Source organism: Cibotium barometz, chromosome 42 (assembly GCF_041138505.1).
Source record: "Cibotium barometz isolate CiBa-2024 chromosome 42, ASM4113850v1, whole genome shotgun sequence".
In the NCBI taxonomy this organism is placed as follows: Eukaryota; Viridiplantae; Streptophyta; class Polypodiopsida; order Cyatheales; family Cibotiaceae; genus Cibotium; species Cibotium barometz.
In genome coordinates this window covers 45,027,482-45,047,302 of record NC_141087.1, presented here as the reverse complement: position 1 = coordinate 45,047,302, position 19,821 = coordinate 45,027,482, and the positions used below count along the sequence as shown (strand labels likewise).

The 19,821-nt window shown below is 46.5% G+C and overlaps 1 protein-coding gene across 2 annotated transcripts in view; it reads left to right on the top strand.

The window, feature by feature from the left end:
- The window catches only part of LOC147614534 (U-box domain-containing protein 52-like), a 154,692-nt gene that overhangs the window by 108,624 nt on the left and 26,247 nt on the right, over positions 1-19,821 (top strand). The window contains exons 4-7 of one of the 2 annotated variants that reach the window (XM_086781085.1): positions 685-875; positions 14,663-15,771; positions 16,370-17,143; positions 18,266-18,494. In XM_086781085.1, the coding sequence (XP_086637211.1) occupies positions 685-875; positions 14,663-15,771; positions 16,370-17,143; positions 18,266-18,472 (2,281 nt within the window). In that variant the 3' untranslated portion in view covers positions 18,473-18,494. Of the gene's footprint in view, positions 1-684; positions 876-14,662; positions 15,772-16,369; positions 17,144-18,265; positions 18,495-19,821 lie in introns of those variants that run through there. The other variant, XM_086781086.1, reaches the window with a different exon arrangement.

Here is a 19,821-nt window from a genome sequence, read left to right as displayed (position 1 = left end):
GCACTGTTGCGTGGGCCACTGAGGCTGCGATCATCATGCCGTATGGGGAGGAAGTGGGGGACTAGCTCTTTAGGTCTCTCACCTTTGTATTTCCACTGTGCCAGTTCCAGCTCTGCCTACAAATTGCTAGACTCAAGGTTCTAGCCAGAGATGGGAGATTTGCAGTAGTATAGCCGTGTGGCATCATATATGGAGAGCTTGATTCAGCGAAGCCATCGAAGGCACCCTCCAGCGGAGTCTATCCGGAGCATCTGGCTCGATATCATTCATACCCTCCGAGGTTAGTGGGGGTAGCTTCAGGGTGGCTCAGACCGCATGAGGAAGCATTGGGAGGCCTTGCTTAGGATCTGGGGGCACAGTCCCTTTCTTACAATAGTGGTGGTGAGCCCACTTGGCATTACAGACCACCTGTGTGGTTATTTCTCCATCCCCCCATTGTATGAGATAGCCTTCTTCTCCTAGAGCGGCCAGCCCGAGGAGAAGTGCATCCTCCTCTTGACTCTCGTTTCCCATTTTGAACTTAGCCATTTTGGCTGTTTCTGTCGGTAACTAATAGAAGGATCTTTTTCCCGGAAAAAAAAACATTAATAAAGTTGATGCTATTATGGACTTATGTATGAGCCTTTGGAAAGATCATTACCAGTGCAAAGGCTGCAATTCTAATACTGATGATTATATCTGCAGATTGTTGAATGGTACAAGAACGTCAGCAGTTGTAGCACAAAACGTTCCAGCTTTTTGTGTCGTAATGGTGGTGCGCAATGGAAGGCTTTCATCGGTGAAGGATGCAAACCACTCATTCTCGTCTGATTCTTCAGATAGTACACTTTTTCCTAGCAGCAAATGTATTGCCTCAGTATGTGGCACAGAAGAAGGTAGCGTTTTCTTTGCTTTGGAAGTTAGGTCAAATGCTTTACATGATATTGGAAAAAGAGAAGTTTGATGTGCTGCGCATCATTTTTTTTATTTGGCAAGAAAGAGACTTCTATTAAGTATGAAAGAATCAATACAAAATCATGGCTAGAAGCCGGAAATCCTCATCACAGAGTGTAAGGTGATAGCAGGGGCATGGTGATGCCAAGAGAGTCCAGTGGGAGTTGAAGAGAAGAAGACCCACAATCCCAGTCAGAAGAGAGTGCATTTTATTTGAATGTTGGCTAGGCACATACCTTCGGAGCTCCCCGTACTGCTGATCTGCCCGCCATCCTGCCTGCGCACCTGTGCGCCTCCCTCTACTCCGATTGCTACCCGCCTCCTGCCCCTTCTCTCCTGCTCATCCAGCGCTCACCCCCCCCCCCCATTCTGCCCACTGTTGCCGCCTTCCTCTTACCTGCCCTCCAGCCCGCCCCTCCTCTCTGCCGCCCACCATCTATTCCACTCTCTCCTCGCATCCAGCCCCCCCCCCCCCCCCTTCCCTGCTGGCTGTCCGCCTCCATCCTGTGCCTGTCCCGCCTTCCTCTTTCCACCTCCCGCCCTCTCGCCGTCCTCTCCACCCCTCTTCTTAGCTTGTCCTCTTCTCAGCCCGTCCTCCTGCCCCTCCCCCTCCCGCTTCCTTGCCTGCATCAACATACTGAAAAATCTTTTTGTAATCAAGTCAGCCATTCCGTTTTGATTAGCATTATGGCCTCTGCCAAAACCAATCCCTCTTCACCCCCATTAGCCGGGCGAACTATCAACTTCTCCCAAGACGACGGAGCTCCAGGTCCTTCGGCATCATATTGAACAGGAAACCCTCAAACCCGTATTTGCCGGATTTATGGCTCTTATTCTGCCTGCTTTCAGGTACAGGATTGGCTTGTGGGAGCTTTCCCCACTGAGCTGAATGAGCATTTTCAGGATATTCGTGTACTTGGTAGAGGCTTCTTCCACGTAGACTTTGACTCTCCAGAAACCACAAACCAGGCACTAGCATGTAGCCCTCTTCCCCTTGGTCAAAAGAAAATCTTCCTCTTCGAATATCATACAAATTTTGATCCTGTGGCAAAGGACCAGCAACTCACCCCCATCTCACTCAAGTTCCTAGGTCTCACATGGGCCTATTACTGCTATCGCTGATGGGGTGCCCAGAGTTATTGTCCGTGTCTTCAAACTATCAACTTCTCCCAAGACGAAGAAGCTCCAGGTCCTCTGCAAACCCTTATGGGCCGGGTGAACTATCAACTTCGCCCAAGATGAAGGAGCTCCAAGCTTCCAGGTCTTTTGGCATCATATTCAACAGGGAGCCCCACAAACCCTTATTGGCCGGATTTATGGCTCTCATTCTACCTGCTCTCAAGTATGGGATTGGCTTGTGGCAGCTTTCCCCACTGAGCTGATTGAGAATTTTCAGGATACTCATGTACTTGGTAGAGGCTTCTTCCACGGAGAATTTGACTCTCCGGAAGCCACAAACCAGGCACTAGCATGCAACCCATTTCCCCTTGGTCAAATATACTGTGGCAGAGGACCAACGACTCACCCCCATCTCACTCAAGTTCCCAGGCCTCCCACTGGCCTATTGCAAGTTGCCGCTGAGGTCCGTAGGTGCTGCTTTCAGTTAGCTTTTGGAGGTCCATGTCCTCCCAGGACTACCCTCATTCGCCTCAGCAGCGGTTACTGCTAGCACTGATGGGGTGCCCAGAGTTATTGTCCTTGTCTTTGATCCATTCATTTCAGATGACCACATGAGGTTGCAGAGATCAAATGGTTCGCTTTTCAGACAGAGGATGGAGATTGACGAGAAACCGGACCAGTGTGATTCTGGCGACAACAGGGCCACATTGCTAGGGATTGCGCTAGAAGCATGAGGCATGCTATGGCTGTAAGACTCTTGTAACTTTCGAGACAATACATGTGTGCATGTGCGCACGTGCGCGCGCGCGCATGCATCTGTGTGTAAGTTTATGCATTATATATACATACATATGTATGTATTGTTGTAGATAGAGAAAGAAAGAAAGATTTATTAATGTCTACTAAAGACCCAAAGGGTCCAGGAGACCAAAAGGTAGCACTTGTGATCCATGAGTAGACTGAATGTCTATCAGCATCCTTCAACGCCCCCACCTCCTGCTGCCATTCAACCTCACCATCGACCTCTGCCATCAATATCACCATCAACATCTGCAGTCAAGCTGGAGTTGGAAAAGATGAAGGCCACCAGCATCGCCTCGCCAATTGAACACTCTGACTGGCTGTCCCCCATGGTCATCACACCCAAGAAGAAGTCCAACAAAATTCAGGTATGTGTAGATTTCCACTCTCTTAACAAAGTGACTGTAAATATGGCTTTCCTCTTCCATTCATGGACAGGTTTCTCAAGGATGTAGCTGGTCACACTCTATATAGCTATACCACTCTTCAAAATATCAAGCATGGGGCTAATGACTATATCCTTCCTCAGCTACATCACTTGGAAAGGTAGCTTGATGGTGATGGAGCATGTCCTGGATCTGGAGCTAATGAGGGGTTGAGGGGATCGTGGGGGTGCTGGGCACATTGGAATGCAAAGGCCCGGTCCAAGCTAACTCCTCTCAGGCGAGGTGGGTCCACTGCAGCCCAAGGTGTGTCCACGGGATCCTCTGTATTGGTGTCCTCCTACTAGGCTTGGAAGAAATTGGTGATGGTTGGCTGGCGAGGGAGGGGTTGAGGTGGCTGGGCCCGAAGCTCTCTCAAGAAAATGTCCTTGTGTCTATGGAGCTCGAGCATGAAGAGCCCTAGGCAACGCTGGTCTGGGAAGTCAATGATCCTGGAAAGTGGGCTGAATCCCTCATGGAACAGATAGTGAAACCTCCCACAAATCTCATAGTATATTGGGTGACGGCATATGTAATGCTCCTTTGTCTCAACCTCTGTGTGGCATAATTGGCAGATCGTCTCCTCCCTGGGTCTCCATATGAGTTCCCCTGCTCTGCAGACGTGCTGAGCCCTCCTTGTCTCCACTTTGAGGCGGTGGGATGAAACCCGTATCTGGCCAATCGCAATCTGCATGGCATGGGACATGTGAACACTCAAGTAGCCCGACTACTTTAGGAATCCGTCCTCCGTGAGTCTGAGGAAGTGACCTTTGTAGGAGTGCATCTTCGGTGAGAGCTCTGAAGGTGTGATTCATGTGCAGTGGGTGTAGAGACTGAGAAGATCTAACCGAATAACCCGGTTGCTGTCCTCATGAGAGAGGTGGAGAAAAGGGGATTCCAAACCATACGGAAGGGGTACGAGGCAATCCATGCATAGCCCATACCCTGAGAACCAATTGGAAACTTGGGCATGCCATACTCCAAGGTGCCCTTGAGTGCTAGTTGTCTCGAGGATTCCAGGGAAAAGCCTCAGGAACCTCTGGGGATCATGCGATGGAGGTATGTGACTGTTTGGAAGAGTGCATCCACTAACATCGGGGTTGCAACAAACTCTACCTGGATAATCTGGTGTGGGACCTGATGGTTTGTTGTAAATCAGGGCCTCTCAACTTGCTGCCAATCCTCATTGGATAAATCTGCCCCAATAGGCTGCTCCATACATCAAGGCTGATATGACGAGGGTGTCAAAAAACCCTTCGTTGTGGGCTCCTGGAACTGTGCCCCAAAGCACTACCACTCAAGTAAGCTCAAGGCTGTATATCCTCGTGTCAGTCTGGCATGTGGTGCGGGAACCATGGTGAAGTGTGGGCCGTTGAAAGTGACACCAAGATAGACATAGGATGAGACCATCTCCATTCACACCTATCACCTGCCCAGACAGATGGCACTCCTATGCATGCTCCCTCTATGATATCCCCTATCAGCCACCTCTGCCCCCACCACTAGATCCACCTCCACCAGGCATGGTTGTCAAGGCCATCCATGGACTACGTAATGAGCAGGCCCAAGACCACAAGGGACTCATTGCCGAGTACATCTCACATGCTGATGATACCTTGGCGCCCCTACTAGTCTACATGTTCAATAGAGGCCTTTGTGAAGGATTTCCACCCTCTTGGTCCACTAACACCATCAACCCCATCCTCAAAGCCAGAGATCCACTTGATCCTAATAATTACAAGGTGATCATGATTGGCCACACATTGGCCAAACTCTATAGATCAATGCTGAAGCCGGAGCTTAGTTCATTTGCAAAGAGTTAGGGACGCACAGCCTCAGGACAAGTAGGCTTTCGAAGGAGCTACTCTACTTTTGACCACATCTACACCCTCTATGCCATTATCAAGGATGGCAGAGCACAATATTGGAGGATTTACTGCTGCTTTTTGGATTTCCGCAAAGCTTTTGATATTGTACCAGATGAGAGTCCCATCTGACATTGTTTGGAGCAGCATCGCACCATACAAGTCCATCACCGAACAAGTGAGAGCCCCAAGAGGTACACCGCATGAGATTTCCACCACTATTGGGATGAAATAGGGCTGCCCTCACCAATGAGGTGATAGCTCAAGTGGTAAAGGTGTTTGTCTAGGACGAAGAGGTCCTCGGTTCCAAACCCACACGGTGTTGCTTTGTCGGCATCACCTACAAGCGGATAAAAAGCGCCTATTATGGTGGTGAAAAATGGTAACTATGGGAGGATCTTGGGCCTAAGGCCAGTTGGGGCCGGGGTTGTGGGGGGGCTTTATCAGTCAATCTTTTTGGCCTCTACATTGATGAGATCTCACGCTTCACTGACACATTAGGTGGGGTTGGTCCCACACTGGCAAGCATATTGATTCCCCTACCATTTTATGTAGATGACATCGTCGTCCTTTGAGATTCAGCCAAGGGGCTTCAGAGACATTTGGATGCCTTACAAGATTTTTGCCTCAGCAGGACCTCACTATTAACCTTGGTAAAACCAAGGTAATGGTCTTCAATACCTTTTGTCCCTTCACATCCAAATTGAGCTTCACATCTGGGGTGATGTTCTCGGAGTTTCCTCCCCAGCCTTTTTGCAGTTCAGCCCTAAAAAGAGTCAGAATAATTCATTCTCTTTTTGACTAACTCCCGTTTCTTGCATTGGGTGAGGTTGAGAAACCCGTTGCGCTTGGCGCTTCGTGATTTGCCCAATCCGTACCTCATGCTTAAGACTGGAGTGTGTGGCTCGACATTCATTATCATACCAACAGTTTTGGGGGATGGAACCGCAAGGTGGCTTGGCAGTGAGAATGCTAGTGAGTTGTGATGTGAGGGCGGGTAGGGGAACAGTAGGATCCACATCCTGGAGGTGGTAGTAGATGTGGTCGGTGCAAGCAAGAGGTAGGCATGGTCAGCTTCAAAGGGGGGTGGCGGGATGAAAATGTTGGAGAGGTGTGCCAAAGCTGGAGATTCCATCAAGTAGTCCACGATGCTCATACCTCCTGAGTGTTTGAAGCTAGTGAGGGCATTGGAGGAGGGCCATCGAGACATCCCATTATAGATAATAAGACCATGTGCAACTCCCAGCTCTAAGAAGTGCTTTCCATACACCATGACCACCTCATGGTCCTATGATGATCTCTATAACCCCGTGTCAATGATGTCCAGCTCCTGTACTCTGATAGGGGTTCATCCAGATCAAGTAGTGGGACCTGGCAACTTCCTATCTTAGCGTTAAAGTCCCCCAGTAGGACTTCCCCCAACTGTGAGAACTCCATAATATCCCCATATAATGGTAAGTACGTTGACTGGCCATGCTCTACGGCATAAGGCGAGTGGCTCGGTGCAAAATAACACACAACAATGCGGGTGACTCTGTGCCCGTTAAGCTGCAGACACACCCAAAGATACTGTGCATCCTCGTCCTTTCCGACAATGCTGAGAATCTGTTGTTGGAGGTGGGGTCTAAAAAGGACAGCTACCCCTCCCGAGCCATGCACTCTTGATGTGTGTCTCTCGCTTCGAACTTGGCTATGTATGGTAAGCCCCTCTCAGGGCTCTGATGAGTCTCAGAATAGAAAACGGCATCCCTGCATGCAAGAGTCTCGCTCAAACCTCCTGGTGCCATTGCAATTCCATCCCGCTAACCTCAGGTGTTTGGTCTCATAGTCCCAGCATCCCTATTTGGGACGGCACTTAATGATAATGACCTTGCCATCTCTGTAGACAGTCCACTCGCCTGCTCTATGGACCTCATGAACTATCACCATCGCCTCACTCCCGTGTGCCACTTGTGCTAGGGTGAGGTCATCCCCCATGTACACCTGTGTGCTCTTGAGGGAAGCCCGTCTTTCTAAGAAGGCCTGTCTGCTGGTGGCATCAAAGAATCTGATGATGAGGGGCCGCTCCCTTGTCATATATTTCCCTACCCTCCATGTATTTGCAAAGGGGGGCAGTCCCATCCACTCCTATCATCTGGCAAAGCATCATGGCATCTGTGATAATCCTCCTGGCCATCTCACCCACCCTAGGACTGACTCATCTAATGCAATGATCCCCTAGATCATGTGTGATGGTATCCCGGAGTCATGGAGTCTCTGCAGTAGTCTAGTTTGGGGCACTGTATCAAAGGCTTTGCGGAAATCCACAAAGCAGCAGTAAACCCATCGGTGTCGTGCTCTGGCCTCCTCTATGATGGCTCGGAGGGTCAAGATGTGATCCGAAGAGCCTGCTTGCCCTGATGCTCTGCACCCGTGTCTCTTTGCTAGTGTGTTGACCCCATCTCAAGTACTGACGCATAGAGTTTGGCTAGTGTGTAGCCAATCATAATAGTCCTCTAGTTGTTGGGGTCCATGGGATCTCCGGCTTTATGGATGGGTGTGATGATATGGATTGTCTAGGTGGGTAGGAAGCCTTCTGAAAGAGCTCGGTTGAACATGTGGGCTAGGAGGGGTGCCAAAGTTTCCCCTGCATGGGAGATGTGCTCTACCAAGAGGCCCTTGTGGTCTTGTGATCTACCATTTTTGAGTTTCTGGATGGCTCGGGCCACCATGGCGGATGTGAAAAAGGTGGATATGATGGGGCGTGGATGTGATGGTGGTGGGATGGGGGACTGATCTGGTGCTTCGTATAGGGATCGTGCATGTGTGTGCCAGATGGATGGAGATGTGATGGGTGTGGGTGTGGGTGGGCGTTTCTCCCGGATTTTCTTCCAACCCTCGTTACAGTTCACACCTTTGAGAGATTGGTATAAGTCCTTGTATTGGCCCTTAACACGTGCTCATTTCTTATGTTTGGTTGTGTATTGGTAAATCCTTTGAGCATCTCGCTCTCGGATTTGGCTAGTTGCACTCACGTAGGAGTCACTCCGTGTTGTACGGCATTCCTCGTGATTGATTGATAGAGAGAGAGAAGCGAAAGAAAGAAAGAAAGAAAGATATATTAAGCGTGGAGAGAATCTGTCATCATAGGAGAGATGTGTAGAGAGAGAACCAGCGCGTAGCGCGAGCAGGAGAACACCACCAGCGCGTAGCGCGCGCGAGAGAGAGAGAGAGAGAGAGAGAGAGAGAGAGAGAGAGAGAGAGAGAGAGAGAGAGAGAGAACGGAGGAAGGGGGCGACACAAGCAGCAGCGAAGAGAGGGGGAGAGAGAGAGAGAAGGCGCGCAGAGAGAGAGGGCGGGTGGGAAACGGGGGGCGACTCCAGCCAGCAGCGAAGAGAGGGAGAGAAAGAGAGAAGGCGCACGTAAGCGTGGAGAAGAAAACGCAGATGATGGAATCTTCTCAAGGGTTCCTGCTCTAGGGTTTTAGGCAGCAGTGGAAGAAAAAAAATTTTAAAAAATAAAAAAAATAATTAAAAAAAATTCAGGTTTGCAGGTTTTCTCAAGGGTGCAGCAATGGCTCAAGCAACTATTTAAGGGTTTGCAGGTGCTGAATTAGGTTTTCAGGTGCTGAATTAGGGTTTGAGAGAAAAGGTTTTCTTTGCTTTTGTACATGGATTTGGATGACCCGGCTGCTTCTGTTGGTGGCATGGCTGCCAATAGCCTTAACATGGATCTTATTGAGGAGATGATCGAGAAGGATGTGGGTTATGCTTCAGATGCCTCGGAGCAACAAAAACGTCAAAGGCTTGATGTTGATGCAAGTTACACTCTGGTGAATGCTGGAGAGAATGCAGAGGAAAGTTCTCAGGTACCTTCTCCAGAGTTTGCACATTTGCTGCAGATCACTGGTGAGAGCTTCTGCAAGAATATGTGAAGGCAAATAGCGTGCAAATGGCTGCAGTAGATAATGATGGTATGCATGGAGACTCCTTTGTTGCTACAACAGCTAGCAGATTTTCATGATCGTGCTGCTATCTTCTTCTTTACTGGGCGTATTCCGTTGTTGCCTCGTCTTAGAGCATGGTTGGGCCGCTTGGTGTCGCCTGAGGCACTTGAGGAGATTTATGATGGTCCGAGAGGCTTTTATGAAATACTTTTTCGCACTTCGGAAGCCCGTAGGACAGTCTTGGAGCAGGTGCCACTCTTTTTGGATGGGCAGTTGGTTCATGTGGTTCTGTGGAAGCCTATGGCAGAGTACCAAGATATGTTGCGCCAGGCTTGCCCAGTTTGGGTTGAAGTGAAACAATTCCCACCAATGTTTTGGCGTGTTTTACCAGATCTCATGCGAGGTATCGGTGATGTCTTGGTGGTACCTCGAATGACATCTAGAAACCGAAATCGTCTATGCATGTTATGGGATACTGGGAGACCTAGGCCGACACATTTGCGTGTCAATATGGTTGGGCTGCAACCTTTAATGTATGAATTGAGGTGGGATACATTTGCTGGCCACTGTTTCAAATGTGGTAAGATGGGCCACTTTGTCTCCGAATGTCCTAAGAAAGAACAAGTTGTTGCTACCAAGGATATCGTTGATGGGCAGTTGCCCGTGGAAGATGAGCATGATGCTCCTTTACATGATGCCCAGCACATGGATGTACATGTGGATGTTCATAATGAGGTTGAGCAGCCATGGGTGGAAGTACGTGGTAAAAAGACACGATTTGTTGCCCCGCGGGGGGATTTCTCAGATGCTGTTTGGCGGGGGCCTTTGCGTACTCATCAGGGGCCCTTACATACATATGCTCGTCGCCCTTTGGGTTCAGGTGCCCAACAACAGACCAGGATTGAGAGGCCGGGAGGTCAACTTTCTCAGGGTTCAGGGGCTCTTGGGGTGGATAGAGTAGAACGCTATCCTATTAGAAGTCGCCTAACAAAAGAAGCACAACAACAATTGCCTCTTATGTTTGGTTCGAAGGGTGAGGTCATCTCGCCATGGGATGGTCATTACCCTTTGGCACGTGCTCGAGAACTCCAAGGGCAGTCTGAGATCACAAATACCATGTCTAAAAATGCAATGCTTCAAAAGGTTCGTGATTTGGTAGATTGTCCTGGGCCTAGTACACGGCCTTGTTGATTCCTTTTCTTGGAAGGTTTATGAAAATTGTACAATGGAATGTAAAGGGTATTTCTTCGCGCCAAAAGCAGTTCAGGCTTTGGCGTACAACTTTTTATCATGGTTGGGATGTTTTGTGTGCAGTTGAACATAAGCAGCATAAGTTGGCTGGCAAAGCCTATGTATATAAGGGGTTTCATGTTTTCTACAGCGGACATCCTGCTTCGCAGTCAGGTGTTATGTTTGCTGTTCGTTCGCAGTTTCAGCCTTCTCTTGTGATTCAAGATGTTCATGGAAGATTTCTAGTGATACAGATTGTTTGGGATGATACGCCTTTATGGTTATTAGGGGTGTATGCTCCAAATAATGCTCGTGCACGCCGTTTGCTGTGGAATGACTTGTGTGCTCTTTCAATCTCTCATCCTGGCTTTGTGATGGGAGACTTTAATATGTGTGTCTCCGAGGAGCAAGCCACGTCGCCTCATTCTGTAATGGATGGCCCGGAGAGAATGGCGTGGGAAGCTTTTGCAGCAAGGTCGCCAAAACAAGACATGTGGTCTTGGTTGCATCCAGATGAAAGGGGTTACACTTATGCCTCACAACAGTTTCGGGGCACTTATGCTAGATTGGATAGGATGTATATTTTACATCAAGATCTCTTTTTGCCAGAGGTTCTTACTATGATGGTTGATCAGCAACAGGTTTTGTTGGATCATTGGCCGCTTGTATTTGAAATGGTCTATCATCCTGTGGATGCATATAAAGGCTTGTTGGGACGCTTGCCTTTGCGCTTAAATCACACTTTTTTGGAGCATGAAGTTTTTGATATTTATATGCGTCAGTTGATACTACATTTCTCCACAAGAGTGTCCATGGCTGATTATCATGCTTGGCCAGTGTTCCTTACCAACACTCGGAAATTGGCGCGGCATTATGGTCTTGCTAATGCCTCTATACAAAAACAGCATGTGGCTCTTCTTGAGTCGCTTTTAAAGGGCTTGCAGGCGTTCATGTTTACTGACTCTATGGATGCTGAAGTTGTGGATGCCATAGAATGACTGAAAAAGGAGCTATCTAGGATGCAGGAAGCACAATATGTTCGCTTTAAACTACTTGCACGTCTTGATGCTTTGCGGGATGCTAACTGTCAATCTCATCGCTTCTATGATAAGTTGCATCAAAAACATATGCGTGAGAATATTGTTAGGCTGATGGATGCCCAAGGCAACCTTGTTACTCAACCTTCTGAGGTTATTCAGCATTGCATCAGGTTTTATGAAGATTTGCTTGCCCCTCGAGAGGATGTCTCGCCGGCTGTCCTGGCTGCAAGGGAGTCATTGTTTGCTGAAGTACGATATCAAGTTGACCCTGATATGGCGGTGCAGCTTGATGCTCCTGTTACTCAAGGGGAAGTGAAAGCTGTTCTCTCCAAACTTCCCATGGAAAAGAGCCCTGGTTGGGATGGTTTGACAAATGAGTTTTTCCGAAAATATGCTGATCAGCTTGCAGAGCCTTTGACACTTATTTGTCAAAGAGTTTGGGATGAGGAATATATGCCTGCCGATTGGAAGTTGGGCATACTTCGTTTGTTGCCCAAAGTCCCTTCGCCTACTTCTTTGGCTCAATGGCGCTCAATCTCACTTATGGGTATCATGTATAAAATCTTTACAAAGATTTTTGCCAATCGCTTGCAGAAGGTGCTTCCTACTCTTATTCATCCATATCAATATGGATTTGTGCATGGCAGGAATATTTTGCATAATATTCTTAATGTTCAAATGTGGATTATGCCAAGGCAAAGAAGCAAGAGATTGTGATGGTGCAGTTGGATCTTGAAAAAGCTTTTGATCATGTCAGCTGGTCTTTCCTTTCTCAGTTAATGACAGCCATGGGCTTTGGTCCCAAAATGGCTAATTTGGTGCATTTACTTGGCTCTGGCTCTATCACGCGGATTATGCTCAATGGAGGACTTTCGGATGGTATTTCTCTCACCCGTTCTCTCCGGCAGGGCTGTCCTCTTAGCCCTCTTTTCTTTGCCATTGCCACTCATCCTATGTTATCTCGCCTAGATGCTATGGCATCGCATGGTGAAGTGGTTGGTTTGCATCTCCCTCATGGCAAGCAATTGGTTGCTCAAGCCCTTGCAGATGACACTTTTATGTTTCCCAGGGCCGAAAAAGCCAATATAGATCGAGCAATGGAAGCTTGGAATAATTTTGCATTGGCTTCTGGGCTGAAAATAAATTCAACAAAATCAGCCCTCATTGTATGCACGGAATTTGATCTTGAGGCATTAGGGTGGCAAGGCCGTGTGGTGCATACAGGAGACATTGTTCGTCATCTTGGGTATCCGGTGGGTGTCGATGTGGACCCCCAAGCGCTTCTTGCTTGGATTTCTGCTCGGATCTCGGATAAATTTATGTATTGGAAAGCTCAAGGGTGGCCTATGCATGTGAAGGTTAAGGTAGCTCAGGTTATTATGCTTAGCATGATTTCCTTTTTTTTTTTTTGCTACCTTGGACGCACAAATCTCTTCTCCGTTTGGTTACTCCCATTCGGTTTATGCTGTGGAAGAGGCAAGGAAATATTATGGGTCAAACATGGATAGCTTGGAATCACATTACGACGCCCAAAAGAATGGGTGGGGCTGCTTTACTGGATGTCCGCTTGCATATGGTGGCACGTAGGTGGGCGCTTTTTCAGGATATGTGTTTGCAAGAGCAGCCTTGGGTATTCATGGCTCGTGACTTGATTGAGTTGGAGGGATTGTCACATGGACGGACACGTGTGCAGGCTTCATGGTGGGACATTGTGAATGCGGCTCATCCTGTCCGTATTCGCTCATCTCACATTTTATCGCATATTCTCCTTTCTTGGCATGAAGTTCTACTATTGGCTCGGTGGGATCCTGGTCATGAAAGACTACTTTTGAACTCTTTGCAGTTCGAAACATTTGTGGAGTCGCGTGTCATTGTTTGGCCAGACAGAGATGCTTCACGCATACGACTCAACCGCATGGTCAGGTTAGGCTTGGTTAGAATCCGAGATGCTGTGATACCTGGTCGTAACAGGCTATATTCGTTTCGTCGTATTCGGCAGCACTTTAGGGTTCCTCGGACATTTCAGCCACTATGGGTTGACATCATGCATGCAGTTGAGCCTTTTACTCCATTGCCTCAGCCATCTGCAGATCAGCCTTGGCTTGATTGGGCACTATGTAAATCTGGTGACTTGATATCACTTTCTGCTAACCAGGTCTATCATAAGCTCGTATCAGAGAAAGATTGGGTTTCAGCCAAGGCCAATAAGGTGTGGGGATTGCACAAGTCTAAATCATGGTGGCAGAAAACTCTTATGCGTGGTTGGTAGTCTAAACTCCCTTACCAAGGTAAGGTTTTCATTTGGAGGATGTTGGTGGGAGGGTTACCTACACGGGATCAGCTCAGCCGTCGTAAAATTACATTGGCCTCTTGCTTCTTCTGCACGACATGCACTGAAACAGTTATGCATCTGTTCATGAGTTGTCCAGTGGCCCGTCAGATTTGGTCTTTTGTCTCTCACGTTTGGGAGGCAGTAGAGAGGTCTACTATTTCGACTCATCAGTGGATATTTGGGATTTGTCCTCAAGTCATTACTTCGGACAGTCACCTTGTGATATTCCATTTCCTTAGATGGACAGGACTTTGGCATATTTGGACTACACGGAATGGGTTCATCTTTGATTCCTTGTCTGGAATACATGGGCACATTCTACGTATCCGCGGTTTGCTGCTTTGGCAGTTTTCTTCTCTTCTCTCAGCTCAGCTACTGGATGCAGATGTTATTTCGTTATGGTCTACGGCGGCTCGGCTGGCTCATCTTTGATGCTTTTATCTGGGATGCTTATTTGGTTAGGAGGCTTTCTTATTAGTGTACAGGTTTGCATGGTCATAATCCTTCAGAGGATCTTTTGTGGGGGGGTTTTTTGGGCCATAGGTTCTGTGTGAGCCAAGTGGCTGATGTACTTTCTTACATATAATATAAAACACCATTTCACGAAAAAAAAAAAAGATATATTAAGCGTCTACTAAAGACCCAATGGGCCTATGAGACCAAAGTGGTACAATAATGTCCATGGCATATCTCATCATGGAATGGAAAATAAAACAGAATGAAAACATAAATATAGCTATCTCATTGGGGTGATACAAAACTGTCCATGGAAACTCATCATGGAAAACTAAGAACATAAAAACATGGGAGCAACATCAGCTCTAAGTAGATATTAAGCATCTACTAAAGACCCAATGGGGCTATGAGACCAAAGTGATACTATAATGTCCATGGCATATTTCATCATAGAACAGAAAAAGAGCGAGAGGTTTGCTACTGACATTTTGCTGTAGCACAAACATTTTCTGAGTGTGGATGTTGTGCTATGAGTACAGGCAATAGATCACCATACTGGATTCCATCTCCGAGCACAGAATTCAGTTTCACTTCTGAAGCTGGGCATGCTCCGGTCAATAGAAAAGAGCTCTATCATGAAGATCTGAAGTTGATTGGTACAGCTTTGGACCATGCCCATGGAAAGGCACCGTCATTGAGCCAACTTCAATTATCCTGTGAAGGTCTGTTAACAAGTACCACATTAAATCAGCATGAACCATTGAAGACTTCTCATTTGATGTGTAGATCTTCAGGACCCAATGTTATGGATGTAAGGCACAATTCTGCAGGAGCAACACGAGAAGCCCCTAGCACAAGAAGTGTCATCACGTCGAAGCCCATAACAGACAGCATGGAAGCTACATGTGGTAGCAGTCAGGGTAGTAATGGACCTTGTGAGTCCTTGGGTTTAACAAATGGACTTAGGAAGGGTTTTAGTAACCCTTTTCAACATACCTCTGCTGTCCGTGAGTTAACAAGTTTTCACGAGATTCCAAACACGTCATTGAATGATTTGGATATGGCAACATATGAAGGTGAAGAAATGGCTTCAAAGGAGCTAGCAGCTGTTAGGCTCCAAATGAGAGAAGAAATAAGAAAGAGAGAGGAACTCTGTGCTGTTCTCAAAGAGGCTTTGAAAATGGATAAGGAAAATGCTCTGCAGGCAGTGGCAGAAGAAGTGAAGAGACGTGAGGAAACAGTCATTGATCTTTCTAATGCAAAGATAGAAGTAGATTATTTCAAACAGGAAGCAGCTACGGCAACTCAACAAGCAGCAACAGATAGAAGCAGGTATATAGAGGCACTGGCTAATCTTGAAGTCATAAAGAAGGAACTTGCAAGAGAAACCAAGTTGCGAAAAGATGCTGAAGAGAGAGCTTGGCAAGCAGAGCAAGATGTGGCTAGGTTGTTAAGAAAAGCACAGAGAGAGTATACAGATTACAGTTTTGAAGAGCTCCAAGAAGCCACGACTAACTTCTGTGAGGATCAGAAGCTAGGAGAGGGTGGTTATGGTGGTGTCTACAAGGGCACGATAAACCATACGACGGTTGCCGTGAAGGTCCTCAAGCAAGCAGGGGAAGATGGTCAGCAGCAGTTTCAACATGAGGTGAGTTTTGCCATCCCCATTTGTCGAAACGCCATCGATTTGTTTTTATAGTTTGGTGATGTGTTCTTTGACTTTATACTTTTCTGCAGGTGTGACTAGATATCTCCCCTTCTTTTTGTTTTCTCGTGCAAGTGTTAGTGACCCTCTACATGTGCTTAAGTTTCTCTAATGTGCACGCAAATATGCTTACATACATGCTGGAAACGACGGACTATGTTTTTTTTTTATAAGGCTATTTCTAGCGTAATCCACCAGACTTGTTGCATAGACTCGTGGACATTCACACGTCATTTTGGGATCTTTCTCACTCTCCTCTCTCTCTTTCTTTATATATGGTTGTGTGTGTAGTTTAAGTATATGTATAATATTGATAAGTATATAAAACACATGCACATATACACATGTATGTATGTGGATATGAATGCACACACACACATACAGACATGCATGCATGTTAATATCCATAAATGTGTGTGTGCACTCGCATGCATTCTCCTCCTCTGCAAACTTTCGTGTGGCAGCAAGCACAACTGCACATGGTCATTATGAAATACAGCAGATTTGGTTCATAATGTTATGCATGGTTGTCTTTTGGCAGGTGGAAGTTTTGAGTCATATTCATCACCCACACGTAGTAGTGCTTCTTGGTGCATGCCAAGAGCGAGCCTGCATTGTTTATGAGTATATGGAAAATGGCAGTCTTGAGGATCGTTTGATGTGCAAAGGTGGCACGCCTCCACTCCCTTGGTATGTACGGTTCAGCATCTGTTTCGAAGTGGCCACTGCTTTAATGTTTCTTCATAACATTTCACCGAAGCCGATTGTTCATCGTGACCTCAAGCCAGGGAATATTTTGCTGGACCACAATTTTGTAAGCAAATTAAGTGATGCTGGCCTTGCCCGATGGATTCCCAACAATTTGACATACAACTTCACTGTCTATAGAGAAACAAGTCCTGCTGGTACATTTGCCTACATGGATCCGGAGTACCTGCGCACAGGCTCTTTTGGCCCTCATTCTGATGTCTTTGCTCTAGGAGTTGTAATTCTCCAGGTGCTGACGGGCAAGCAACCGGTTGGTGTCATGGATTTGGTTGAAGCAGCTGTTGATGAGCATAGGCTTGATGAAGTTCTTGACAAGTCTGCAGGAGACTGGCCACTATTAGAGGCTGTAGAATTAGCAAAACTTGGTCTACAATGTGCAGAGCCGAGACGAAGAGATCGTCCCATTCTAGAAACAGAGGTATTTGTTCTCCTGAAGAGGCTTCATGTGGTTGCTCAGACTGCAGCCATGATGGAAGTGAACTGGAGATCCTTTTTTGGGCGCCACAATGGTGTAATCCCGAGCTTTTTCATTTGCCCTCTCTCTGAGGTCCTTCCTTGTTCTTGTTGAATTACATTTTGTTTGATTAACTTTTAATAATTTATTGTTTTCTTCAATAAAAGTAAACTATGACTTAGCATTGAACTGTTTGGCATGTCGCTTTGGTTATTGAGCCAAGAACCATTTTAATGAACTCTTCTTAAAAGTTTTTTTTTGGAAACAAGACCTCGAGTGCTCATCCTATATGTGGTCAATCAAAAATTCCTTAGCAAATTTCCCTTTCAAAGCTATGTGCTACAAGGGTTATGATCCATAGTGCAAAGTGAAACATGCATCTATATCTGGTGGGCATGCCCCGAGTCCATGACAGCCCTTAACCACCATCTTGCACAAACGTACACACAAAGATCACTTGAAGGGGTCTGGCAAGCTTGTTGAGCATAGCTCCCTACGGAGCAACCCTGACCCGGAGGCTAGACCTAGACCTACACAACTAAGCGCATTGCGCAAACCTGGATGTCCCATACCACTGGAGCTCATAATCAAAGTGCCTGGCTAGAGCTTAATCGTGGCCTGATCTGGGTCCCGATCTCCTGGAAATTCTTCCAACCGGGGATGCTTTATACGAGCAATTCAATCATTTTTGTAGGCTTGGAATCAGTACCAGCTAATAAAGCACTCTTAAGTCAAACCACACTAAGCCCAATAATAATAAGCCTTACATGTTCAATTCATCCAGCCTAATTTTCTCCTTTAAGGTACATAACACTAAGCCACTCAAGCATTGTAGAATGGGAGGATACCACTTGTCTTCTTGGTCCTCGTATATGCAACATTGTCCTCTCTCAACCACAGCAAATTTTAATGCACTCGTGCACATGTTTTTCATGTCACAAGCACCATTGTGTGTAGATTTAATCTATGATGCAACCACTAGTTTGGCAATTGAAAGACAATCACTGATTGTGAATCCAAACAAGAGGGTATCGTAGTCCCAAAAAATGGCAAGCACTAGGAGTGAAAGGAAGGGGTATCTCCCCAAGCATGCATGAAAACTTCTAGTCTGTCTGGAACTACATTTGCCCTTGCATTTCAGCACAATTTGGAGCCTCATTTGGTGTAAGCTTAATTTTTTTTCTATTAAGGACATTTGCAATTGTCTAATTTCAGGAGGTGATGGTCAATCCTCACATTGCAGCTGATGGATTTACATATGAATATATTGCCATCAAAAACTGGCTCGCCCAGCATGACACATCACCAATGACAAACTTGGAGTTGGCTCACAAAGGATTGTCAAAAAATTATTCACTTCAGTCAGCAATTCAGAACTGGAAAGAAAAAATGAATTATCTTGAGGCAGCAGGCAATGAATGAGCAAGTTTCATCAGCTGATCAGGTTTGTGTCGATGCTGTTGTTTTTGACAGTGACAGCACAATTTTTAGTTTAGTTCTTGTTTCATTTTCAGTTTGTAATTCCATGATTCAGTTACTCAATTGATTCATTGTAATTTTTGGTCTCATAGACCTATGCTAGATATCCTAGATGGCCCTCTACCCACCCGGGGGGGATGATCATACTAGCTCTGATGATGTATTTTCATGGCAGTTTCTAGGCAGCTGTTTCTCGTTTTTGATTAGTCAGTTATATTTTCATTTTCTCTTTCTTTTGTTCCATGGCGAGATATAACATGGACTATGATGTAATCTTTTGGTCTCATAGGCCCTATGGGTCTTTTGAAGACGATTAATATAACTTTCTTTCTTTCTCACACACACACACACATTTTTACTACTATGAAAGACCCAAAGAGTCTACAAGGCGGCCAAAAGTTGTGGGTAACTATATGCCAACAAAATATGAAAGGAAAACAACTAGATACCAAAGAACATGACTCACGCACTATATGGGTCTTGCATGTACCGTGTGATCAACCTGACCAGCCATGTGGTGTCCTCATCCAATAATACAACCATCCTCCTCCATGCCAGAGCGCAAAGTTGCGATGGTGTCCACCTCCTGTGGTCCATGTCTCTAGAGTACATCCTGGATCTGCAATTGACAGGTGGAAGGTCCAGAATTCTTGGGTGCGGGAACATTTCTCTTAGAAGCATCGAGCTCTCTCTCTAGTGACTCCGGAGTGCCTCCTGTGTCGCAGGCTGGTGTTAAGGGCACGGCAGCATCTAAATCAAGGGATAGGTGCTCAAGATGGGTCCAGAGGGTGAAAACCACCAACAACAAGAGAAAATATGCTGATTAGATGTGTATTGAAGGTCTACATCGACCTAAGACGGGTTTCCAACGCCCAAAGTCCCTGGAGCCCAACGGCATGATAGAAAACCATTTTTTGGCTTGGGCCTTGGGGCTTCATGGAAATCGGTAAATGTACTTTTAGGCACCAATGATGGCACTAGGGAATGCCCAAGGATGTGCCTAGGCCTTAATTGATGATTTAGAAGCTGGGAGAATAAGGAGCTAGAGACAAGACTAGGGAATAAGTGAGTTTTGGGTGGTGGACAAATGTGAGCGCCCATAACCTAAGAAAGCTCAATGTGCTTTTACATTCTCATTGCATGTTCTCTTTCCGTCTTGTGGGTGCTTCTCTATACTCTTTGTAGGTGGTGCTCTCTTGGAATTTTCTCCAGCTATGAGAACTAAAGCAAAGGAAGGACAAGGTACAAGACCACACCGCAAAAGTCTGTGGTCTTATTGCATGTTGCTCGGA